Source organism: Sebastes fasciatus, chromosome 3, assembly GCF_043250625.1.
Source record: "Sebastes fasciatus isolate fSebFas1 chromosome 3, fSebFas1.pri, whole genome shotgun sequence".
NCBI classification, from domain to species: Eukaryota; Metazoa; Chordata; class Actinopteri; order Perciformes; family Sebastidae; genus Sebastes; species Sebastes fasciatus.
In genome coordinates this window covers 36344948-36371985 of record NC_133797.1, presented here as the reverse complement: position 1 = coordinate 36371985, position 27038 = coordinate 36344948, and the positions used below count along the sequence as shown (strand labels likewise).

The 27038-nt window shown below is 39.7% G+C and overlaps 1 protein-coding gene across 1 annotated transcript in view; it reads left to right on the top strand.

Annotated features, from left to right (window-relative positions):
- The window catches only part of LOC141764948 (dolichyl-diphosphooligosaccharide--protein glycosyltransferase subunit TUSC3), an 86414-nt gene that overhangs the window by 35526 nt on the left and 23850 nt on the right, over positions 1-27038 (top strand). The window contains exons 3-6 of the mRNA XM_074630659.1: positions 4311-4428; positions 10043-10183; positions 15512-15652; positions 16078-16167. Of these exons, the coding sequence (XP_074486760.1) occupies positions 4311-4428; positions 10043-10183; positions 15512-15652; positions 16078-16167 (490 nt within the window). The remainder of the gene's footprint in view (positions 1-4310; positions 4429-10042; positions 10184-15511; positions 15653-16077; positions 16168-27038) is intronic.

Here is a 27038-nt window from a genome sequence, read left to right as displayed (position 1 = left end):
CATTATAGACATGACCACTGACTATTTGTGCAACACTTTTGCCACAAATGCACATAATGACCATATCCTGTCCAGCCATATACTCGGTTTTGACCAAGTCTTATTAATGTAGTCATTGTCATAGACCTATATATGTTGATAATCTTCACACAACACTCTACCTCATACAATGATGAAAATGTACAGAACCTTTTTTTTGGATTGCATACAGCACACAAAGGGAACCGACTTCATTATTTTTGCAGTGCTTTTCTCAGGGTCGTATGAATTACAGTTAGCGCTATCCTTTTTGTTTTTATTTTTCTTTGATTGTTTTTCATTGCATGTTTGCTGTTTATTTCCTTTTTGCATTCATATTTAAGCCTTCTCAAAGTGCTTTGTAACTGTGAATGGACAGAGTTGCAACTAAAAGCGGGGGTGGGCGGGGGGGAGGCTGGTCTAATGTTTAGGAATATTTCTTGTATTCTCCCACACAAATCACTCTCGCTCTATTATTATTTGGTAAACCCAGGTTTGAGTTTTTTATTTCTATATAAAAAAAATAGACTAATGTGGATACCAGGCTTGTGGCTCACTGTTAGGGTGTGGAAAATGACATGTCATGTTCCCTAATTGGTATTCATCACATTGGTATGCATGGTATATATTCTGCAGTCTGGTCTTGAGGAATTCATGACTGCTGGATGTTGTATGGTAAATCAGACTAGCAGCCTTGTACTCTGTAGTATAAACCAAGTAGTTGACCCATGTCCTGGTGTCTGGACGTCCAGCTAGTAGATGATATCAGCCTTGACCTTCTCCGTCCTGACCCTGTTACACTAATCAGCCTAATCATCACTCTTCTACTTCATCAGTCACTTGATTATATCACTTATTTATATCAGCACCCCTCAGCTTCCCCCCCTCTTTCTCTCTCTTTTTCTTCATAAGATATATTTTTATTGAAGACTGGAAGAACACACACGTCAATGTTTCCCCGAGGTTGATTCCTGTGGTCTGGCGGATGGCCAAAGCAGTCGCCCTTATTTCTTTATTTTCATTTCTTTTTTATTTTATCTGTCTGCTTCTTCTTCTCATTTTGTCTGTCAGTTTGTTTTTTTGTTTCCGTCTCTTCCTCTCTCTCTCCATTTCCACAGGCATTCTCTTATTAACATCACGATAGCATCACCTCATTAGAAAAAGAGAGCGAGGGGGAGAGTTAGAGTGAGAGATGGATGTTAGATGGTGACCTAAGCGTCTGTGTTAAGAGGACTATCAGGCAGTGAAAAAGATGGCTAATCACTGAGGTCCTCACAGCCACATCACTCTTAAGCTTTGTCCCAGTTCCATACATAATTATTCTAACTGGGCAAGCGTATCATCGATGGCCTGTATTTTCACACAATGCACCATGGCGTACAAATGGTCAAGCCAAAGACTGACAGTGATGCACCAGTTCAGAGACAGCTCAGGCTTAACCCCTATCCAAGGACAGAAAGAGTTTTATTCTGGATGAAACTTAGAAAAGTGTCTTCTCTTTAACAGGAGAGATGTTTCTTTACTTTGGTTTCTAGGTTACGTTTAGCAGGTTTCTGTGGGGCCAAAATGTTTTGACTAATGTCATTCTGTATCATTGTTGCTTAATAACTGCTAACAAGAAAACTAGAGTTAGCTTTGTAGGGTAGAAACCTAGGTACAGTAACGCCCAAGGTTGCCGACTCCCAAGTTTTCTTGACTTTCTTTGCCTGAGTGTGTTTTCTTTTTTATGTATTTAAAGTGGCAGCAGGCAGTATATTTTTCTTTGGGCAAAAATTCCATGATAACCATTCAACAATAAAAACGCAATAAAGACTCACACCGAGCTGAAATGAAACCAAATAAACCCAAACACACTTAGAAATGAACAATAGTGAAATGTTTTGCTGTATTGAATGCAGATTAATAGATACGGGTAAGTGGCTGGCGCCATGTAAAGCTCCTTTGCATGTATAAATTAAGTGTTGAAAATGAATAGTGTAATGTTTAGAGTTACACATCTTTTATTTCCTATGAATAATCAGATAATGTTCAATTAAAATTATACAATTTAGATAGCGTGTAAAACTCCCAGGTATATATATGAAAAGGAAAAACTCCAGGAACCTAAAACTTTTATGATTAGGACAGTTGTCAGAAGCTAAATAAACAATGAATAGATAAATAACGTGGACTCTCAGGACAGTTAGAACCATATCTCAGTGACACCAACTTCAGCAAAGTGGTGTTTACAGACAGAGAAGAGCGCCACTGTAATCCCTGACAGTCTGCTGGCCTGAGTTTCAAATTCATCTCCGCGGACTTTTTGAAACGGTAGACACTTCAAAGAGACCGTCCTAACATTAGCTGCAAAGATAACAATGTAACATCACCGCACATAACACATCCTGACAGACAATTTCCCACTAATTAAAGCCAGCACAAGAGGCAGTTGACATAAGACACAATGTCAAAGTGAAGTTTAGCAGAAAGAAAAGAGACATATAGCTAATGTCAGAGACAAGGGAGAGAGAGAGAGAGAGAGAGAGAGAGAGAGAGATAATAGAAAGGGAGAAAGTGTTTATCTTGTCATGTAGGAGGATGAGGTGATAGACTGGATTGACCATGGCTGGTTAGAATAACACCTTCATTAGGCTGCGATTGTATGAAATAGAAATAAAATGATGCTTAGGGATGGGAGAAATGAGATGTAGAATCTTCACATGTCATGAAGATCACTATGGGTCTGTTTCTTTTTCATTCTCCCTTCATCTTCTTTCTTTTTCCTCCCCATTTTCAACGTTTTCGAGCCTAGCACAGTCTCCTTCACTTTGCCCCTTTTGTTTATTTCCTCTTTTTCTATCTCCTTCTTTACCTTCTATTTCGGAGGTCACATCTGGTGATATTGTCCCTTTTTTTCTACCCCCATTTGTCTCTTCATGAATAAATGCATTAATTTCATCCCTTGTGCAGTGACTGTAAGCATGGCTTGGAATCAAAAGTATACCTTCTCTGGGATAAAAAAGAGCAGGTTAATAAATTGAAACTCCCCCCTGAAAAGTCAAAGTAAAGCTATTTGTAAAAACATACAACAATGTGAGATGAGACATCTTGAGTACACAACACTTTCTCTTTTGGCTGCCACGGTATTGGTTCTATTCTGATAGCAATACTTCATGCCTCTAGGTTTGCAAAACATGATACAAAATTGGTGTTGCTGGCTGCGCAGCTGTGGGTCGGGGTCGGGCATTTTGAGGAGGAAGACAAATGAGAAGTGCATGACAGTCCGTCATCATTAATCCTTTAAGGCATTAACATGTTCGATCTGCCTCAATCGGGTCGTGAACTCTCAACTTCAGACACCAAAGACAAGTCACTATGTTGGTTTAGCTTACTGCCCCGGGGGAAACTACCACTTCACACTGTGACTGAGGCAATCACCAGGGTTGCATGTAAAGGCAGAGTTCAAAAATTCTGTTTTTGAGACGAAATTCTGAGAATTTGTGTACTTTATCGAGTGGGGAAGACTCCCCCTCGCCATCCCTGTACAGAAGTTGTAAATAGTCCCAAGGATTCTTTTTTTATGAAGTTTTTCTGATTTTATTCTTTGTTTATGAATGAAACAAAGCAATGTTAACTTATCATTGTCTTTTTTTTATCATCTTCAGATGATCAACATGTGTTGTTTTTCTTTTTAAAATATGCTCGATTTCCACTGACTGCAGTGGTTCACATGAGGATAGAATTCAAAATACTGTCAAAAATACAGTTTTTGAGATAAAATTCAGAAATTTACCACACTACATCTACCATGACCATGAATTATGTCATTTATTTTCATGAAAATTGCAGCTTTATTTAGTGAGAATTTGCAGTAGCTGTGTACAGCACTGTTTACACTAAAACGTTTTGATGCACGGTGGGCTACATTTTTGATAATTCAAAAATCTGTATGGATAGTTTGTGGAGGACCGTCTGAAGATGCTACGGAGCAAGGCTGGTGTCAATTGAGCAAAAAATGTGGGAGGAGATAGGTTTAATAGATTTTACAGTTCAACATTTTGGTGGAAGTTGCAAAGTTGAAGCACGTACGGCTGATTTGTTATAAATTTTCATTTATTTTCATGAATGGGAAGGGAAGCATAGCTAATCCGGCCCCTAATTACATTTTTATTTTAATTCTAAATTAAATGTCTCAAAGAGTATCTGAGACAAAGTGATTATCAGTCACTTTTTGTCTACATGTTATGTGTGTGATATTTTGTCTCAGATTTTTGTTTCTCATTCCTTCTGTCTGTCTCATTGCCGTCTTATAGGCAGGCGAATGAGGAGTACCAGGTCCTGGCAAACTCGTGGCGTTACTCATCGGCATTTTCCAACAAGCTCTTCTTCACGGTAGTGGACTACGACGAGGGAGCTGATGTTTTCCAACAGGTAACTAGTTTCATCAATCCAAACTGTTTTCACCCAAACCCACTGCAAGTTGCACCTTGTATCCTTTCTTTTTCTCCCTCCATCCCCTACTCATCCCTCTTTGGCGGCAGTAGCTCAGTCTGTAGGGACTTGGCTTGGGAACCAGAGGGTCGCCAGTTCAGGACCCCCAAACTGCTCCCTAGGCGCTGTATAGCAGCTGCCCACTGCTCATAATACTGTATACTAGGATGGGTTAAATGCAGACACTAAATTTCACTGTGAGCTGTGCTGCGCTGTGTCCAATGTGTGACAATAAAAGTCGATTTATGATTTGATTTACATTTGCTTGCACATAACACCGATTTTTTCCCTCTAACATTATATTTGTCCCTCATCATCACCCAACCCATGACTTTAATGAAACACATTCACACATGCCACAGACAACACCACTGGCCCTATGTTGCAAATGCAGTAGCTTGAGTTTAAAATCAGTTGGCTTCTTATTTTGTTGTTTATGTGACGAAGCCAAGAGACCCAGAAAAACATGTTTGACACCAAAGGCTAATTACTGTTGTGTTGGTATAGGATTATTTTTATCACAGGCCTTCGCAGAATGCTGAAGGTAATTTGCCGGCTGCAAACAGTAGGTGGTAAACTCCCTATGTTGGTTGCTTTGGCTGAAAAAAAAATAGGAAAAGAAAACTCGCTGTAAAAAGAAGGTGCCATTATGGGGCAAATATTCAGGGGTAATATCATAACTTACAAATGTGGCTTCTCTCTCCCTTCACCAATCCCCTTCCTCCTTCCCACTGTGGTTAACTACTGTTGGACAAAGCCAGTTTGCTTCCACACATGGCCTAGAGTCCCTTCCTTCGTTCGAACTTCAGCAAATAACATTACAGAAAACCTTAGAGGAAAAAGGGGAAAAAATATACACACATATAGTACAATGACACACAACATCCTGCAAAGGCAGAAAGGCATACAAGGACATATAAACACAAACATACTGTACATGCACTATTTATACACACTGAACTAGCACACAGGGTAATATGGACACAAACACACATGGGCAAAGCTATTTAGAAGGACAAACAAGCAAGCATTCAAGCAAAAAGCTAAAAATATGCTTAGGAACATGTGGAAACACACAATATGCACTCCAGTCTCAAGCAGAGGCATTGATGAGTCTATATATGTTAGATAGGTAGCTGCATTTATTCCACGCATACAGGAAACATTAACATCATGTTCAGTCCTGTTTTGGTTTCCTTGTCTTTTGAATTTAGTTTGTGGGAAGTCCAACTCTAAAAAGGGTCCTTAAAAAGTAATAATAATCTGCATGTAATGGTTTCAAAGAATTGGTCCAAATGTTCAAATCTGGTTCATATTTGATACTCTTTGCTTATAGTATATATATATATATATATATATATGGGTGGGTAAGTAGGTTTAATTGTCATAGTCACCCATACTTATTTACGTAGGGCTGCAATGCAGTGCTTCTCAACCAGGGGTCCGGGGACCCCCAGTGGTCCTTGGGGAAGTTCCAGGGGTTCCCCAGACAAATAAGAAATGGTTTATTTTCACTATTTAATTCGCTATAAAAGTGAGCCGAATGTGATTAAGATTCACAAAGTGACTTTTTTTGATAGTAGGTTTCCCTTCCTCCATGGTTATCTCCTCAACTATAGAATTCTGGTATTAATCATATTTAACAATCTTTTTAGTTGGAGGTCCGTGAAGCAAAATCGTATCAAATGGGGATCCCTAACTTAATGTGTATTAATTTAGGGGTCCTTGACGTGAAAAAGGTTGAGAACCACTGGCGTAATGGGACTTCAGTCTCTGGCTTCAACATAAACGAGTCATTAATCCTTCTTTTTCTACTTTGCCATAAACTGTAACCCATCATTTCCATATTAATTGTATTGGACTGTAGATGAGATTCACTATGATGAAACGGATTGTTAACTGAATTGAAACCCACCTATTTATAATACGTGACTATTTCTTTAAACAGTGTTAAATATCATGAAAACAGCATTTTTATTTATTATGTATCTACTTATGATCCAATGACAGGCTTTGAAGGGTGGACAAGTGGACACAAATTACAGATTCTGATGTGCAGGGATGTTGATGGTCTACAGGCGGTTTTGACAGGGATACACAATGGTTGTCATAGATACGTTTGCATTGTGTTGTACCCCTGAGTCCAAAATGGAGACAATGGCTGGGCTCTCCCACAAACCAGTAGTGACAACGACACAAATAAATGAGTTTAAATTAAATCATTGTCTTTTTACTCTGGTATCAAAGTATTATTCGCGTTAGAGATATTTTTGTAACTACAAAACGTTGTTCCTCTGTGTTTTTCCTCTGGCGTGGCTTCTATGATATCAGACATGCCAGAGAAGTTAAAAAGATCTTAAACACCAGCAAATGGCCGCTGTCTACCTAAATACAGGAAAAAAGACACAAAATACAGAGGTAAATTCCCAGTTGTCCTTTTTGTTATTCTACACTTTATACTCTTAGAACTTTAAATAGCTCTGCTCGGTTAGAAATAGCCTGGTTTTGCTTCTTTTAGCTTTATCGTGATTTATTTTAGACCAATTAATCCAGACGATAGCATTAAAACATGGTCCCACATTGTCCTTAAAACCTATTTCTTCTTTTCTTCCTACTTGCTATTTTGCTAGCCATTTCGCCTTTTTCCTTTTTATTGATTTAATTGTTAATTCTTGCCCTCTGGCTTTCCTCTGACTTCTTTCGTACTTTTCCTCAAGGCTTTTGTGCTTTTTACGATTCTGTCCACTTCTGTCATGTAAAAAAAAAGTGCAGTTTAATTAAAAGTTAATTACATTCACATCATTTTGTTTTTGTTTTTCCTCTTAGTGTTTGCAAGTCCATGCCTTAATGTGTATTTTTTGTATTTGTGTTCATGGGCATTTATACATGTATGTCTTCATGTTCTCATATGCATATGTTTGCATGCACACATGCATCTAATCCCTCATTCACCTTTAACACTACTCTACGTGTAACGTAGCTCTAAACTAACAGAGATGAATAATCTGCATAACAACTCTCCTCTCATTTCTGTCTTCTCCCTTTTCTCTGCTCATTTCCTTCCTTTTCCCCTCCTCTTCTGTTTTTCTCCAGGTGTCTTGGGGAAAACAGGAGAGAGCGAACCAGTTGACTTTATTGTTGTTGATAATTGTAGGGAGTCCTGGGATTTGGAGTTAAATCGGTGTGAAACATGGAGGGAGGGAGAGAAAAAGTTCTACCAGTTGTCTTTATTTAGCCGCGTGTGTGTGTGTGTGTGTGTGTGTGGGAGGAAACAGAGAACAGGGTAATGCATTTGTACAGAATAATATATTTATGCAAATATAGAATTATTGGAGATGTCGTCTTTATCCAGTTAGTAGCTGTGATAGCTAACACACACCCACTTACTGTCTTGTAATTAGGTCAATACACACAGAAAAGCACAAAACACGATGGGAATGCAATACCCTGATGTAGTTTCTTATATCTAATGTTCTCTGAGGGTTATATTTTGTCGCCTCTCTTGTGCCAAGTCATTTGATATTGAGTATCTGACCAATACAGAGTCCAGAAACAAAGTACAGCTGCGTAGTGCGACTGTATAACCCAGGGGTGTCAAACTCATTTTAGTTCAGGGGTCACGCACAGTCCAATTTGATCTCAAGTGGGCCGGACCAGTAAAACCACTGCATAGTAACCTATAAATAACAACACCTCCAAATTGTCCCTTCCTGTTAGTGGAAATAAGTGCATTCGGAAAACGTTAACGATTAATGAATAATACATTTACAAAAGAGATGATGAGATGTCTCGCTGACCTCTTATCTTTTCAGTTTTCCTGGCAAGTTCTTGTATTTTCCACCATGAGTCTGATAGTGGCCCCAAATATAATTATAACTTGAGCACTAAAAGGTGCTGGGAACACACCAAGCACACTGGCTTCCCATTTTCTTGTAAAACCCGACAATCTGTGTCCATTTTGTCCTTTTTGACAAAGACATTTTCCACAAGTGGTTCCTGCATGAACAGTAGCTTGACAGTGTTGTGTCACGTAGCTTGGGCGCTAATAGGACAGCGCAAACCCCAAATAGAAATAGCAGTGCATGTTATTATAAAATTGGAATTAATAACTTCTCTGCAATTTTTACACTTTGCAAAGTCATCCAGTGGACCTTATTGGACCAGTGGACTGGTTCTGGTCCCTGGGCCGTATGTTTGACACCCCTGGTATAACCAGTCAGATGTGGATGTAGGATGTTTTTAATAAATGAATTACTGCATCCTTTGTATCACATAACGTGACATCTGGAGATGCTGTGGCTGGAACGTGTGGACAGGATTTGGACAGCATCTCTTCATTCAAGTGCAAATGCACTTTTGAGCCAACAGCAGCACTTTATAGACGTGGCGCACCTGCAGAATGCCACTGATGTAGAAGCAGAGTGCAGCTTTGCTCTGTGATACTCGCTGTCAGTACGGATATCTTCATTCAAACTGTTGGCTGAGTTTTAGTTGTACGTTGCTGCTTTGGGGATCACTCACTTACAAAGCTGTGTGTGCGTCGGGACTAGGTTCGTAATGGCACACTGTTAGAATGCATAATGTGTCAACATTTATGTCACAACAGTGATATGCTTTAATTTATTGGAGTGTTAGCTGGCTGCTGAATGTTCTAAAAAGTTATAAAAATGTAAATATGAGTGCGTTAGGCAGGCAGAAAGAGAATTACATTATTCCAAGCACAGAGTAATAAATACATACTTCCTAGAATGAACCAGTTGTTTAATGCGTTGATTGAAATGCAAACAAATAATGTAATTTAAATATAAATTCTTACATGCAGGCACTAACGTACATTAGTGCCAGCATTGTTAATTGAAGAGCATGTTTAGCCATTCAACCTCTGATGTTTAAAAAACAGGTAAGAAGGTTAAAAAACATAAACAAAAAGAAAAGAAACTTAAAGGACTGGTGTGGAACATTTAGGGGGATCTATTAAAAGAAATTAAATATAATATTGATAAGTATATTTTCTTTAGTTAATAATCACCTGAAAATGGGAATAGTTGTGTTTTCGTTACCTTCGAATGAGCATTCTACATATGTAGCGGGTCCTCTTTACGGATGTTTCTACAGTAGCCCTGAACGGACAAACCAAACACTGGCTCTAGAAAGAAACATTCATGTTTTCACGTTTTTGTGTCGGCCACTGTAGTTCTCCTACACGCCTGGCACACGGGAGACGTTTAAGTTGGTTGCAATCTCCAACCTCACCGCTAGATGTCGCCAGATCCAACACACTGAACCTTTAAATTTAAAGAAAGAAAATAAGCCTCAGAATTGAGTGTTTAGCCAAGGAGTGATTACCGATGGAGACTTAAAACTCTGAGACATATGATGCAAAGCAATCAAGAAGTTAACCTATGATACTAGCCCAAACATCAAACTGTTGATTAGGATATTATGACCGAAGGTGTTTATTTATCTTTGGAGGATTTGCTACTTGGTGTGTTTGGCAAGTCAGAGATGACATTAACTTGACATCCTCCCCCCTCATTTTCCTCTTTTTCTCTAGTTGAACATGAACAGCGCTCCGACCTTCATGCATTTCCCGGCTAAGGGAAAGCCCAAGAGAGCTGATACGTTTGACCTGCAAAGGATTGGCTTTGCCTCAGAGCAGCTGGCCAAGTGGATTGCAGACCGCACAGATGTTCAGGTACCACACCACACATTCACACCTGCACATTTGCAAGAAACGTCTAAACATTTGCAAAAAACATGTACAATTGGTACATACAACCCCAATACAGTTCTATGTATGCATAGTGGTTTGTTGATCTCATCCCCTGTAGGTGGCCCCCTGTGGCCACCAAGTTTTATCAGGTCTCTCTTGAGAATGAGGGTAAATAAAAAATAAAAGAAATCCCCATAATACAAGCCTTTGCCAATGCAACATTACGGTTCCACAAACATCCCCAGAGTAAACTTTTTCTTTAGCGTAGGTTGTGGGTGAGCTGTGTGTAGGTGTTTATGTTATGTATATACATATGTATGTGTCTATGTCTAGATGTCTGGGCATGTATAATCATCTGCATCCATTATAGTGACTTAGAGTGACTTAAAGTTGCAGTAGGCAGTATATTTTTGGCATTCATTGGGCAAATATCCCATAATAACCTTTCAGCATATTGTAATTCAAGTATTCTGAGAGAAAACTAGACTTCTGCAGCTCCTCATGGCTCTGTTTTCAGGCTTTAAAAAAATGTAGCCCGTGACAGGTGACTTTGGCCAATCACAGGTCATTTCAGAGAGAGAGCGTTCCTATTGGCTGTGCTCCGGCTGGTGGGCGGTGCTTGGTATTTCTTCAACTGATCTCAACATGGCTGCCAAGTCACAAACTTTCTCATTTTACAGCTAACAAGTACACTACAAGATGTTTCTTAAAACATTTGAGGAGAGAAATAGGCATTACAATAACAGAATATTGATTCATATTTGATCAGCGCTGCCTAGTTTGACCGTTTGATCGGTGTTTGTGAGTGATTGACAGCTGCTCAGAGACGGCAGACTCCAGCTCGGCTCTGATTGGTTGTTTTCCTCCAGTCTGTGAAATCCTGCAGACGCCATTAGGAGCACCGGAGGACATATTTCAGATTACCTGTCTCTCGCACTACTGTCAGGATATAGTGACCGTTTTATAAAAATAACTTTTTAAAATCATATTTGCTCCATTTCTACCCACTGCAGCTTTAGTATGTGTGCTTTTTGTGGGTCTGTCATATTACTGTTACACCTTACTGACCAGTACTTATACACTGCTGTATTGCTGATTGTATCTCCACAGTTCAAATATTAATAAAAAGCTGATCATAAAAAAAACATGCCCAGGGTTTCTGCCAGTGTATTGCAAGCCTGCCAGTCCTAAGCATTGGGGAATTTATTTTAATATGTATTTTAAAGATGTTTTTTAAACTAAAATGTGTTATACAAGTAGCAAATCCCTTTAAGGAACAACTTGGTGCACTGCAACTATTGAGTAGTTTAGCCCTAAAAGGAAAATTAAACCAATTTGGAAAGTTCCAGAAAGACAATTCAGTGTGATGCTTTGTTGTTCAGTTATGCATTGTGAGGTGTTGATCTTGCATAAATATGTACACTGCTTAAACAAATCAGTTATAATATTGCCAGCTTGACAATTCCCATGACCAGTAGATTAGCTTTTGAATATATAATTCTAAAATTAAATAAAGTCTTGTGATGGGTTTACTTCACTTTTGCAGCACAAACAAACCACATCAGATTCTGCCTAGCGGTGGTCAGAGACCCACCTTTTTAAGGCGGTCTCGGTCAGGTTTGGGAGTCCGTAACAGCGTTTGATTGACAGCTTTCACATCAGCTCTAAAAGGGAACTCCACCAAGTTTACACATCAAAGTCTGTTTACAGGCCTCGGGGAGTGCTGCTGCATGTTATAGGATTGCAATGCTAAATTTGTGGAGTACTTTTTAAAGAAACCGATCCAAACGGGCAAACCCACTAGAGTGTTTTTTGTTTTTTTTTACATTTTTTACACCAAACAGGTTAAGTCTGAAGGTCACCCTTAGTCTTTGCGAGGGCAGATGCAATGTTGACCATGTCGTAGGAACAGGGTGTAACACATGCAGGTGGGTGTTAGATGCATGGAGGCACTTAAGCTGCTGGGTATCTGAGAGATCAAACCTTCGACCGTCTCACTACAATTTCTTCCTCCCTGAACAACCTGTCAGGCCAAGTACCGGCAGACAGGTCCAAACGTCCAGCTGACATCCTGTTGATGGATCTGGATTCAGAAAGCTGCCTTTCAGTGAAGGCGGTGGGGAGCACTTACACTAAGTGCTGGCTTTCAGGCCCTTCAGTGTGACTTAACCGCATGAATTAGGAACAGAGCAGAAAAGGAAAAAAGAAGGGACAGATATTTGGTGAAATACAGTGAGATGAATACATTTGTGTGATGGAGGAACTCGCAAGGGCGGCTGTGGCTCAGAGGGTAGAGCAGGTTGTCCACCAATCGGAAGGTCGGTGGTTCGATCCCCGGCTGCTCCGGGTCACATGTCGATGTGTCCTTGAGCAAGACACTTAACCCCAAATTGCTCCCGGAGGCATAGCCATCGGTGTGTGAATGAGTATTTAGATTAAATCCTGATGGGCAAAGTTGGCACCTTAGTAGCCTCTGCCATCAGTGTATGAATGTGTGTGTGAATGGGTGAATACTGACATGTAGTGTAAAGCGCTTTGAGTGGTCGGAAGACTAGAAAAGCGCTATATAAGTCCAAGTCCATTTACCAATGAAATCGGTTAGATAAGTCAGTGTTTACATTTAGTGCCTATAGCGTCCAACAGTGACAATAAGGATAGAGGGGGACTGTGGAGGAGCTTGTACATATCAGACATTAGTTCTTGCTGTTTTGTTCTGGTCTTTTCTGTTCTGAATAATACAGCTTTAAATAGATAAAACTCTGAATGACTTTATGTATTACGTACACTGCATATTTAAAAGCCTATAGGTAAAGTAAAGCACCATAGCTACTTTGTGCAATTGTATATACCTTGTATATTAAAGAAATTTTTTTGTGTTTTCAAGCCTTTATTTTTAAGACAGTGGATAGTCTAAAAAGGGAGAGAGAGAGGGGGCGACATGCGGAAATGGCTGCAGGTCGGATTCGGACCCGGGCCGCCGCGGGTAGGACTCAGCCTTATTGGCGCCTGCTCTACCAACTGAGCTATCGGGGCGCCCGTACCTTGTATATTTTGAAGAGATGCATCTTTACATGTCTCAGACTCAAACAGTATGAGCCAGAGCCTTTAACTAAATATTTTTCCTTCTCCTTTTCTCCCTGAATTATGCAAACTAGTTTTAATTCAATAACACTTAGCAGCAGCAGCAGATGGTACACACATTTTCATCGATGACATAATCGGTGTTGGTGTCACATATGTGTTCTGTCTATTGGAACATTTTACCCTCGCATCTGTTAATAGCAAACACAACATGTTGTCAGTTTGGCTTTTTGGCCACACACAAACAGACAGGAAGAGACAGAGGGTGAGAAACATACGGAAATAACAACAGAGAGGTTTTCATATTATGACCTGGACTGGTTGTTAAAGTTAATAAAATCCTGCAGAGCCATGAGAGGTTGAGTTTTATTTGTTATTGCTTTTTTCAATATCGTTATTCTTAAAATGTTGGTACAGGTCAACATTGTACTTGTTTTATAACTATGCAATGGAATTTTACATTTCTTTAATCTGTTTTTTTAAAGATGCCTTATACAGAAAAGTGTGGAAACAAATGGAATAATTGTTTCAGTTGCATTTGTATTTACAGCCTAAAGACAAAATGGTTCTGAATTGGCTGTTTAGGTCAGAGTTGGGACATTTTGACATAAAGGAAAAGAGCTCTAATGCTTTGTTGGTGTGCATAGCATCAGAATTCCACTAAACCGTGGGGTTTCATTACAGATGAATGTCTTTCTAACCTTTTTTAGCAAGGTGAAACTTTTTTGGATTCCTAATTTCTTTTGCGTCAAAATGTGTCCAAGAGTGAATCAATGTCTGTTTCTGTGTTGATCAAATGTTCATTTAGTTCACTTTTAGAGCTTTCAAGTGGACCTTTGAGCTGTTTTTGGTTATATATACTAGTACCAAAGATCAAATATTTGTTTTGTTTTGACTTAATCATGAATTTTAAGCCTGTCTATTCCTAACTTCAGCTTCCTTCTTGTTTTCTAGCTCAGTTCAGTGTAGTTCGGTGATAAATGAACAGCTGCTATATTTTTGAAAACACTACCCATTTAATGTCCATTAACAGTTTTACTAACTATTACATATATTACATATACTATATACAGTTAGACTGAGCCACTGCTGAGTTAGAGTTCATGTTGGTTTGTCTGATTCACTTGTCAAGACTCACACAAAAAACACCCACACAGTTGATCTTCGGGTGCAGATGTTCAGTCAGTTGTTTGCTTTTGAGGCTGTACTCAAAAGTGAATTACTTCTTATAGTTATATACAACTTCCTGTTATTTCTGAACCTATTTCAAAGGTTCAAGGTTAGAGCCTTTGTTGAACACCTAGTTTATGTGAATTATGGGAAGTTTGTCAACAGCTCTGACATTTCACATTTTGAAACGACTTTCTGTGCGCTTCTCCAACAGTTAAGAAAAAAATTGTTTCCTGGAAAATACAAAGCTAAACCTTCATAAAATAAATAAAGATACAAAACTAACAAAAGTATAAGTATTTTTTAAGAAACTATTTTTTCTTGACTGTTGGAGAAGCACACAGAAAGTAATTTCAAAATGTCAAATGTCAAAGCTGTTTACAAACTTCCAATTCACATAAACTAGGTTGAACTCAAGATATGTGAATGGAAATGGGTTCTATGGGTACCCACGAGTCTCCCCTTTACAGACATGCCCACTTTATGATAATCACATGCAGTTTGGAGCAAGTCATAGTCAAGTCATCACACTGACACACTGACAGCTGTTGTTGCCTGTTCGGCTGCAGTTTGCCATGTTATGATGCAGTACCTGTGAGGGTTTCTGGACAATATTAGTCATTGTTTTTTGTTGTTAATTGATTTCCAATAATAAATATATACATAAATGTGCATAAAGCAGCATATTTACGCACTCCCATGTTGATGAGAGTATTAAATACTTGACGAATCTCCTTCTAAGGTACATTTTGAACAGATAAAAAATGTGCGATTGATCACCATTAACTATGGACAATATACAATATATTATGGGTTCCACTCCTGTGCAAACCAAACAGCTTAAATAGATATAAAAACTAATGGATGAATGGATTATTTATTATTTATTTATATTCAGTTTTCATCAAGCCAAGAAAATATGTTATCAATTTAACAATATCCTCTGCATAAGATAATCAAATATATGCATACAAAAATACAATTGTACAGTGATACAGTAACTGAAAAATGTTACATGCTCTTCATCTCTTCTTCATCTCTCTCTCTCCGTCCCTCCAGATCCGTGTCTTCCGTCCTCCTAATTATTCAGGCACTATTGCTTTGGCTCTGTTAGTGTCGCTGGTTGGAGGTCTGCTGTATCTGAGGAGGAACAACTTGGAATTCATATACAACAAGACGGGATGGGCTATGGCTGCACTGGTATGACAAACACACACACACACACACACTGGGTTTTGGGTGGCAACCTTTTAATCCACTGTGAGAAGTTAAATATATGCGCTGCCAAAAGTATTCGCCTTCACAAGCCAGGGACGTACTGTAAGTCAAGGGAAACTGCTCTGGAAACAAATTGAGTGGAGTAATCTCACCTCATTAGCCACATTTTCTGTCTGTTGTAACAACACTTTAATTTTTATGTCTCAGAGAGTCATGTTGAGAAGGAGGAATTTCAAAGACTATCATCAAGATAATAATACTGGTTCTAGTGTTCCCATGCTAATGATGTTTCATTTGCTCCCTCTCCTGTCTGTCTTTGTCTCTCTCTCTCTCTCTCTCTCTCTCTCTCTCTCTCTCTCTCTCTCTCTCTCTCTCTCTCTCTCTCTCTCTCTCTCTCTCTCTGATAGTGTGTAGTTTTTGCCATGACATCCGGTCAGATGTGGAATCACATCAGAGGTCCTCCCTACGCCCACAAGAACCCCCAGAATGGACAAGTGGTATGAGTCACATTTTTTTCCTGTCTATATAACCATGCATTCATCCATCTTTATCTACATTTCTTCTCTCATTCCTTTTTTCTATCTTTCCACTTCTGTTCTTCCATCCAACCTTCCATTAGGGAACGTGACGGTGAGGATATTTTTCCCACCGGTTAATCAACTTGTGACAACGCCGGTGTTACCAATAACACTGGACACTTTTACAAGAAAAGATGACGGTCAATATGTGTTGCGCGCTCACTTTGATCTTTAACGTCGGGTGGCTGTGTGTCTGGCCTCTCCGGTTGAGCTTCCGCTGCGAGGCTGCAGGTTTCCACCCGGCGCTGCTCCGCTGCGCAACCCGGCTGTGAACACTTTGTTCCCGTACGGCAATTGCCTCATTAACGTTATGATTCCCTTATAGCATTGGGTTTAAATCTGAAATATTGCCACATATTGTGCTTTTGCTTCTCGCTTTGACACCAAATCCTCCGCCATCATCTTGTTTGTCAACTCTCTCTCATCTCGGGTGTGAATTATGATATTTGCTACTCTGTGCTGAAACTCCTTATGGAGCAGTCACATTCACTTTTAGATTGTAGCGCCCATCGTCCGACTATAACACGGCGCTGATGTGCAAAAATGAACAAAATGGGTTTTATTTCTGTAATAAAAAGCAAAATGACAGTGGTCGTTGTGGGTACGTAATGTAATCATTGTGTGCCCGACCACCGTGTAACACCGACTACCTTGGCAAGCCTACCTTCCATCTCTTTGTTGCCCTCCTTTTTTATCCTCCCCTCGGTTTCCTTCTGTCCAGCTTTTCTTTCCTTGTTCCTAAATGACTGTCCCCTTCTTTCTTATTTTTTCTTTAAAATTGGCATGTGTGTTTTCAGCAAAAACAATATTGTAAGGGTTAAGATTAATCTGTTTTACACTGTGGTGAGTGAGGCAGTATTAGATCAACTGTAGGAACATCTGTAAGGCGGTAGGCCCCGAGTAAGATGCACTCTGCACCATTACCACCTGCTAACAGGTCAGCGCTGGGGCAGTGTGTGTGTTACTGGACAGCTGGGAGCAGTCATCGTGTGTTGATGTCACCTTAGAGACACGTCAGAGTCATCTTGGACCAAGCAGAGAGAGAGAGAGAGAGAGAGAGGGGCAGATGAAGTTTCTTTCTTCTGTCTGTCTGTCTCTTTATTTCTGTCTCTCTTTCTGCTGGTCATCATTTAAGTTTGTTCATTCAAGTGTGAAATTGAAATAACAATATGAGAAAAACTGAGAAAATGAGGGAGGAGGGAGAGACGGGGATGGGAAGAGTGAGGGAGGAGATAGAGGTATAGAATGAAGGAAATTTGCCTTAGAAATGTGATTATTTCTACAATATTATGTCATCTGATACGTGTGTATTTGCACACACACATGCACACAAACCTTTCCACAGAGAGTGTGCTGCATGGGGACCAAGTACACTCCAAGTATACAAAGCAGCATTGTTGTAGGAAAAGTCAATGCAGCTCATGCAGGGACTAAAAAGGCTTGGTTATTCCCTGTAGCCAGCACTCCTAGAGAATACACACAGGGGAGTGCACAAACACACTCTCATAAAGTCAAAAGAAAAGAACTAAAAAAGCAAAAAAAAAAAAAGCATCACAATCTCCCTCTTGCCCCATCTCCCGTCCTCTGTTCCATACAGTACGCTCCCTCTCGCTTGTTCTGTGTAAAAGGCACTCTATTTGTCAGGCTCTGCTGGCTCTCTGTCATTTTTCAGTCTGTTTGACAACAAATAGGTTACACCCTCTTTCTATGTAGCTCCCAACTGTAGCTCCCAGCCTTCACCCCCATCTTTCTCTTCCCCTGTTATTTCCTTATCTCTCCACTCTCCTCTCTTTGCCACCTACTTGCTGCTGAACCACTTTCTTTCTGCCAGGACAATCATATACAGGCGTCATACAAACTCACCGGCCACTTTATTAGGTACACCTTGCTAGTACCGGGTGGTCTTCTGCTGCTGTAGCCCATCTGCTTCAAGGTTCGACGTGTTGTGCGTTCAGAGATGGTATTCTGCATACCTTGGTTGTAACGAGTGGTTATTTGAGTTACTGTTGCCTTTCTATCATCTCGAACCACTCTGCCCATTCTCCTCTGACCTCTGACATCAACAAGGCATTTTCGTCCACACAACTGCCTCTCACTGGATATTCTCTCTTTTTTCGGACCATTCTCTGTAAACCCTAGAGATGGTTGTGCGTGAAAATCCCAGTAGATCAGCAGTTTTTGAAATACTCAGACCAGCCCGTCTGGCACCAACAACCATGCCACGTTCAAAGTCACTGAAATCCCCTTTTCTTCCCCATTCTGATGCTCGGTTTGAACTTCAGCAAGTCGTCTTCACCACGTCTAGATGCCTAAATGCATTGAGTTGCTGCCATTTGATTGGCTGATTAGCTATTTGTGTAACAAGCAATTGAACAGGTGTGCCTAATAAAGTGGCCGGTGAGTGTATATGCTACTATTGTTGAAGTTATGACTACTTAAATCCTAATTGTTTTTAAAAGAAAATGAATGGAATTGCACACTTTTTTGGTCTCTGACTATTGTCACTATTATACAATTACAAAAAGAATACCTATCACACTCTTCACAATATATCTGAGAATATCCTGCTGTGTCCTTCATCTCAGTTGCTTCACATCAGTAAATTATTTCTCATATTTTGCCCTCCTACTACTTCCCCTTCTTCTCCATGCCCTCGCTTCTTCCTCTCTCTTTCAGTCCTCCTACCACCATGTTATAGTCTTCGTAAGAACGGTCAGCTAGTTTGAAACATTCCTACCTGCCTATCCTCTCTTCCTCTCTTGGCTTTGTGCGAGCTGAGCTGAGCGATGAGGGCAGCATTAAAGCTTTTGACGTAGTTGAAGTGTTGAAACAGCATTTTAGATAAAGACAGAAATTAATTCCCTAACTGTGTGGCGCAATAGCCATAGGCATCTGATTCAAATGCAAAGGTGAGCAGGTCATAAAAGATTTATTACTGAGCATGCAGAAAACAAATTATAGCAGTTAGGAGCAGAAAGGATGAACGGCTGGCGGAGGGCCCATTGTATGCCCTGTTGAAGTTGGGAGACTATACTAGTTTACCCAGAAAGTTAAGCTTTTATAGTTTTGGAAACTGCAAAGACAGCTTCTGAAACATGCTTTTTTTTTTTTTTTATCTTAAAAGACAGTCTTTACAGTGAAGGACAACTCCCACGTCTGTCACCTTACATCAGAACATCAGTAGAAGTGAAACTTGTTGATAATGGGGGTCGAACTCCGTCTAGACTTTAACAGGTTTTCACCTGATGAAATAAGAACTTATGTCACTAGAGTGTGGATCCAGGTTCATTATGGTAATAGACAACATCGTATCACAGCGGCCTTAAACCAAGAAAGAAGCATATTACATTTTCAATGCGTGCTTATTTTAAGATCAAATACATATTATTTTCACGATTGCTTATATGACGTACCCTCCCATATGCACATTATGATTTTTGTAAAGACAGATGTTATGGCAGGGCTGTTGTATTGTATTGCATTAGATTGTACAAGTGTACTTAAATATATGGACCACTGAGTGTATGTGAACCTATTATGTGAAATTACAGTATGCAAACCTATTGAGGGCTGGCTCTATTATGCTATAACTTCCTGTTAAGCCCCCCATAGGCCTCATAGCCTAACCTTCATCTTTCCTCTTTAACAGCAGTAGCCTCATTGATAACCCAGGTGACTTACATGCTTTAACCCAGACATATTTTTCTGCAGCTTCCAGGCCAGATTGCTATTTTGTACCCACTCAACCAAAATAGCTGCAGAGATAGCTTCATTAGATCTTGGGTAAATGGCCCTCGTCTCTCTCTTATGTCCTCGCTCCCTTCGTACCTTTTCCACCTCCATCCTCCCCCCCCCCCTGTGCTCTCTTTAAATCCTTCTTTTTCTCCCTCCCTTCCTCCAACAGTAAATAGCTTGAACTGGGCAGATGATATTGCAAAGATACCTGCCTTATCTTCCCCTGTTCTACTTCCCTCCTCTTTTTCGTGTTACTTCCTCTCACCTCCCTCTCTAATCTCCCACTCTCCTCTCCCTCCCCAGACAGTGTAATTCCTTTAAAATGATGAGCGAGCGAGGCCAGGTAGACTATATTGAAAGGATTTGTCAACTGATGAATGGCACGACCAAGCAGATGAAATTGTAGTGAGCGTCTCACTGTGCAGCCAAGAAAATACTGCTAGTTCATTTCTGCTCAGACACACACACACACACACACACACACACACACACATACACACACACACAAAATGGGACATAGACACAGTTTTGCTTTAACAAACCGATACACACACATGGACCAAACACAAGCCCACGTACACAGATTCTGCTACAAACATGCACACACATTTAGCCAAACTCACGCACAGTATGACAAACCCACTTAAAATACAAAAAAAACCCACAAAAAATCAAAAGTCACACGCAGCTGAACAGCTGGTCGAAAGACAAAAAAAAAAAGAGTTAGGGAAAGAAAGTAAAGAGTAGGAGTTTATTATGATGGAAGTTTTGTATTGAACATTGTTTTGAACAAGTTATAATATAACAAACTGCCTGAAAGGAAGGAATCACAAGGAAGCAAATGGTACATTTTTAAAGCATTTTTAGCCAGTGTTTCTCTCTTGGTTTTTACTATGACCAACCACTTCCTTATTTCCACACTATTGGCTGATGACATTTCCATATTTCCAGCTGATTTCACATGATTGGTTGATGGCTTTTGGCAGCTGTTGGCAGCATCCCTCTCTACATTACTGCTAACCTTTCATATTTTAAAGAAACAGCTGTCACTTTTATTGGCTCTTTGCAAATAGTTGACTTTTGGCTCGCAGAGGGCATCAGTATGCGGTGTGTGTTAGGGAGTGCGAGTGCTGCTTTATTATTTTGCTTTACCTGCACCTCTGTGTGTGTGTGTGTGTGTGTGTGTGTGTGTGTGTGTGTGTGTGTGTGTGTGTGTGTGTGTGTGTGTGCGCATTTGATTGAGTGAGGGAGCGCTTGTGTGTTTATCTGGGTGTTTTGAGCCGATATGGAGAGAATTGAACAGTGTAGTGAAGCAGTGAAATAAATGGTCCTTTAGGCTGGATATTCGTTCAGACCAGTAGACATTGACCATCCCTCTCTGTCTCCACACTTAGATGCTCACACGCACAGCCACACACAAAATGATTGGAACCATTGTTTTTTAGCAGAAAGCTGTAATTAAAGCGGCAGTAGGCAGTATATTTTTTGGCATCATTGGGCAAAAATTTCATAATAACCTTTCAGCATATTGTAATTCAAGTGTTCTGAGAGAAAACTAGACTTCTTCACCTCCTCATGACTCTGTTTTCAGGCTTTAGAAAATGTAGCCCGTGGCGGGAGACTTTGACCAATCACAGGTCATTTCATTTAGAGACTCTCATAGACGGCAGCTGGACAGCAGACCTCAGATCAGCTCTGACTGCTTGTTTTCCTCCGGTCTGTGAAATCTTGCAGATGCTGTTAGGAGCACCGGAGGACACAGAGGCACATGATTTTTTTCAGGTCACCTGTTTCATGTACTACTGTCACGATATAGGGACCGTTTTATAAAAATAACTTTTTTTAATCATATTTGCTCCAATCTCGCCTACTTCAGCTTTCAGAGCCATATATTCATACCATATATTAAACAAATACGTCCTGGGCTAGCTGACTGTTTACAAGCCAGTTATCTCAGTTGGTAATGAGACAATAAGTTCACACAATTGATTTACTGTAAAAGACATATTTATACCGTTGACTCCTGTCTCATAACTTTGTGCAAACCTTACCTCTTTTGTGGAGCAGTTTTTTACTCCACCAGTGTCAAAGGGATTTTGGTCAACAGCGCAAATTCAAAGTTGACCTTGATGATTCATAGCAGAGCAGCAGATCAGAAATGTATTTTGGCTTTAAACCATTCAGTGCTTTAAAAATCCAAAACTAGTATTTAAATAATCAATTCTTTGACACACAGTGTAAAGATCGGAGAACTGGACTGACGTGATCCACTCTCCTGGTCTAGCTCCAGCGTGCTGAACCAGCAGCAGCTGTCTGAACAACCTTTTAGAGACCTGTAAAGACAGCATTACAGTATCGAACCTACTGAAGATAAAAGCATGGACAAGTTTAAGTCCTGCAGAGACATGAGTCCTTTAATTCTTGCTGCTGAATGCAGTACATGGTTACAATTCAATTAAATGGGCATAACAAAACATGCCATATTTTTGAAAGCTTTTTCTTTTACAGCTCATTGCCCCCGGATGCAATCCACCATACATCCCTGAAAAACAAAACGCAAATGAAAAGCAGTCTGTTGAGGAAATGAGAAGTCATCTCATTTAAATGATTGACATGTTTTTTTTTAAAAAGAAAGAAAATAAAAACAGGTTTTAAATGGCTTTAATTGACTCTCGGATAATTAAACGGAACTCTCTATGGAGTGTGTAAACATTGAACTGCATAAACAGTGAGTAGATAATGAGATTTTAAAGCATCACCTGAATCCCTAAAATAGACTACCATATTTGTACAAATGAAGGGTTCAGTTAACCTGCCCATAGTCCCTGTGCTGTACTGGAGAAATCACCCTCCATATGCTCTCAGACATTAAATCATTGATGTGTTGCAGCAAATTTCTCTTTTAACTAAGAACTATTTAAATTATAATATCTAATACTAGCTGTCAATCAAAAATAATGAATTGCTTTTTTGCCCACTGTAGAATTATCTACAACTTTTTAAACATTTTCAGTTGACTCTTGACTTTATTGTACATCGGTACTAGTGTTGTGTTTTTAGTTTACAGGTGTGGTTCAGTCGAGCTGTATCATCCTGCAAACAATCATTCTCTCCCTTGGTTTTCTCTTTCACGCTCTTGCACTCACTTTATGTTGCAGGTATTTAGCCGGCACTCTTACCCAGGGTACCTTGCAAGGTTCACTTCCTAGATCGCCTATCATCAGAACCGTCCGCAACACCACACACAGTCATACCTATCCTTTGTTTATATAAATGAAGCACATATTTCCACTCCATCTCTCTTCCTCTCCGTTGCTTACTCTTTCTCCTCTCCGTTCTTTCTGCTTTGTTGACTTTTCATTTATCCCTCTTCCTGTCTGAGTGCCTCCTGACCTTCACCAAAACAAAACACACACAAACACACATTCACACACACACACCATACCCACACGCATACATGATACAGGATGGAAAAGGATGAATATAGCTATTTGTAAAGGTTATCTGGCCCACAGCTATTAACAGCTAACACTACAACGGTTTGGTTTTAGAGAGAGAGGAGTCGAGTCAAGAGAAGGATGCTCATGGCTCATATACTTTGTAGTATCAGTGTTGACACAACTTGCCATTGATGCTACATTTTTATTGGTACTTATGTTCCTGTCATGTATGTTGTCTGTGACATGTAGCAGACTAAGATGAGGAAACAGCTACTTGTCAAAGCCTGTCCTCAACCTCATTTTAATACAAAACAAAACATGTGACATTCCTATGGCCTTCCTCTGTGTGTACTCGTGTGTATATGTAAATGCATATTATACGCCTGCATTGGTGCAGACACCTAATTTGCTTCAAAGTCTGACAAATGGGCTGTTTCATGCAGTTCTTATATAAACAAGGCTTTTTAATGTCAATGTATTCAAATGAGTGCATGAACACAGACACAAACACGGCGCAGTTCACATCTTTGCTCTCGTATTAGAAAGAATGTAAACACGTATATTCCCGAGATCTTGATCTTAGAGCATGCTAATGAAACAAATACTATAGTAAATTATCCTCAGGGGGAGGTGTTCGGCAAAGGTCTAGACATATTTTAGGCTTCTAACGTTGATATTTAGATTTTTGATTGAGCTAACCTTTTCCCATTTATTTTCTTGAGTCCTCTGGAGGAATAATCTCATGCCTGAGTTTATATTTTGCATAGACCTTTCTTTGTGTTAAAGTTATTCAGTGCATTTTAAATGCGTATTATACCCAAGGATGTGGTAAATAAATAGGTGGATAGAATATTAATTGTTTTCACAATTGCCTTAGACAACCTACACTAAACATGCATTTAAGGAAATGTCTGTTTTTCCCTTGGCATGCAGTGTTTATACAGAAAAATTCATAGCATAATAATTAATGGTAGCCTTAACAGGTGGTAAAACATATCAATACATTGTGGAGTAAACTGACTTTGACCAATAAATCCCTATATTACTATAGAAGATCACTATAGGAGACAATTTCGGTCTGATTCTCTCATATATACATCATTCCATGTTATTTAAAGACAAAGTGACTCGATGTTTCGAGCTCATTTGTAGACATGGGTCTCTTACAAAACTAATCCATCAGATTAATTGGAGCCGTAGCAGATTAAAGTTGTACCAGACAGCTCCACAGCATGAACCTGCTTGAATTTATGAAGGTGAGCCATGGTGAGGCTATTTAAAAGGGGAAAAAAATATGTCAGCATGCTGTGCGTTAAAACTACATCAAAAACGGTGACATTTAACAGCATGTAATAGTAGCGCAAGTATCCAAGTCAGACAAAATCCTCTTACTGGGGACTGAGGCAGCATTTTACCCACTGGCAACTTTGGTAAACTCTTTTCATTATAAAAAATAAAGAACATTTCAACCACTTCTGTATTACACTGAACAAAAACGTTTCTAAAAGGCAACAGGTCACAATCAGTGGGCAACTATGGGGTCTGAGAAGTGAAGCCAATTCAGGAAGTGCCTTAAATTTGCATTCTTTCTAATAACCAGCAGGGGGCGACTTCTAACCTTTTTGGTCGCCTAAAAATGTCTTATTCAGTGTTTTGTTGTACTTCTCCCTCTCGTGTCATTTCTGGTTGCAAATAACCAAGATGGCGGCGGCCAAAATGCCAAACTTGAGGCTTCAAAAACGGCAGTCCACAAACCAATGGGTGATGCTAACAGCATCACTAACGGCGTACAGTTAAACGTTTCTGGGTGGAACCCGCGCTTATGAATTTTGGTTCCACATTACGTGCATAAATTTACATACCATGTATACACAAACTATTAAAGCTCTACTCACTAGTGTACTAGATGTGTGCAAATGCACAGCTGAAAGCAGTCACCAGCATAAACAATATTTACTCCTGTTTAACAACAATTTGCTAAAAACTACAGTCTTCAGTAGGATCCAATGAGCTTAGGGGCAGAATTGAGAGAATGACAAACATATTGTTGGTTTTGGACTTTTCATGGAATTTGTTGACGGTAATGAAAACATAGAATATCACCATCCTTAAACTTAAATAATAATTTAGTTGACAGCACTTTACCAGTTCCCTGGTAGAATGGATTCATCTTTCCAGACGGGGTAAACAATAAGTCGAGCTCCAAAGTTTGTCAGACTTTTTTTGCCTCCTGTTCCCACTGCAAGCAGCTTGTTTGATGCATTGCTGTATTATGACGCACAGTGAGTCATGCCAGCGGGTCTGATTACATCTACTGTAAACTGTGGTCTGCAGCTATAAAGTTCAAATCGGTTATTTGCTGTGACCTTTTCATTGCCTTCCTTAACTGTGCATTATTTTGGATTTACTTGGCTTGCTCTGTAGCAATGTTTAGTTAGCAAACATTCAGCTAAAAGATCAATAAAATACATCACAATTTACCACCGTCTCACACAGCAAGATGGAACTTTTCTCAAAGATGTCATTTGAAGACATGTATTCTTGTAGTCTTTCAGATAATTGTTGTGAAGTACTGGGAATCTTTAGATGGAATGTAATTGCGGCACAGATTGGATGCGAGACGTGATAATGCGAGTTGGTGCGAGTCAAGCATTTACAGGATTGATTCCACCACTTACAGATAGGTGTGAGATCTATATGTGTGACCCTTTATACGTTTTACCCAGTTGATTTGTTGATGTACATCCGGGAAAGTTCTCTTCTGATTCTCCAGATTAACCTCACATTGAAGGGTTAAAGTTTTCTTGTATGTAGCAGAAGCATTGGAAGCTGTCTTCATCTGTATGTCTTAATAGATTCATTTGTCTCATTCCGTTGTAATTTAAATACATGCAAAAAAGGTAATTTTTGCATAATGTCTGGCTACATTCAGCACCAAACCACATTTCAAATACTGCCTGGGCGTATTCTCAAGTGTCTAAGTCGGTCTGTGTATAGGTAACCTGTGTGTTTTTGATTAAGTAAGAGCGAGAGTTATAGAGTGTGACTGTTGCGTTAGCTTCCATTCATCTCCATGTTAGTTTCACGAGCTGCGGCTGCTTTTACTTCCAGACCACCATGATGTCTTACGTCTTTCTAATGAACACACACACACACTTTCTTTCACACAGACAAATTCTCCCTAAACAGTCTCATTCACAAACACGCATTTACTTACTGGTTTTCAGTATACACATGCATGGCTACATACACTGAAACACACACACACACACACTCTCGGCTCCGCTCACTAATGAATGGAACTCCTGCATTCTAATCCATCAGATTAATTGGAAGTGCCCGGCCATGGATTGAGGAATTTTTCATCCCCCAAGCTCTGCTCTTGCAGTAGCCTCTATCTGCAGTTTCTGTTTATGTTGAGGAGGTAACATGTAGAGAGCGTTGTCTTCAAAAATAGGATGGAGTAACGTTTGTTTAGTTTTAGTAATGAAAGAGAAATCCCTCCTTTGCATACTGATGCAGATGTCTCTCATTAATATGTTTTTTTTCCAAGCTTTTCGGGAGTTATGCGATAATTATATTTATAATTTTTTCGTCCTCCCCAATTTCCCTTTA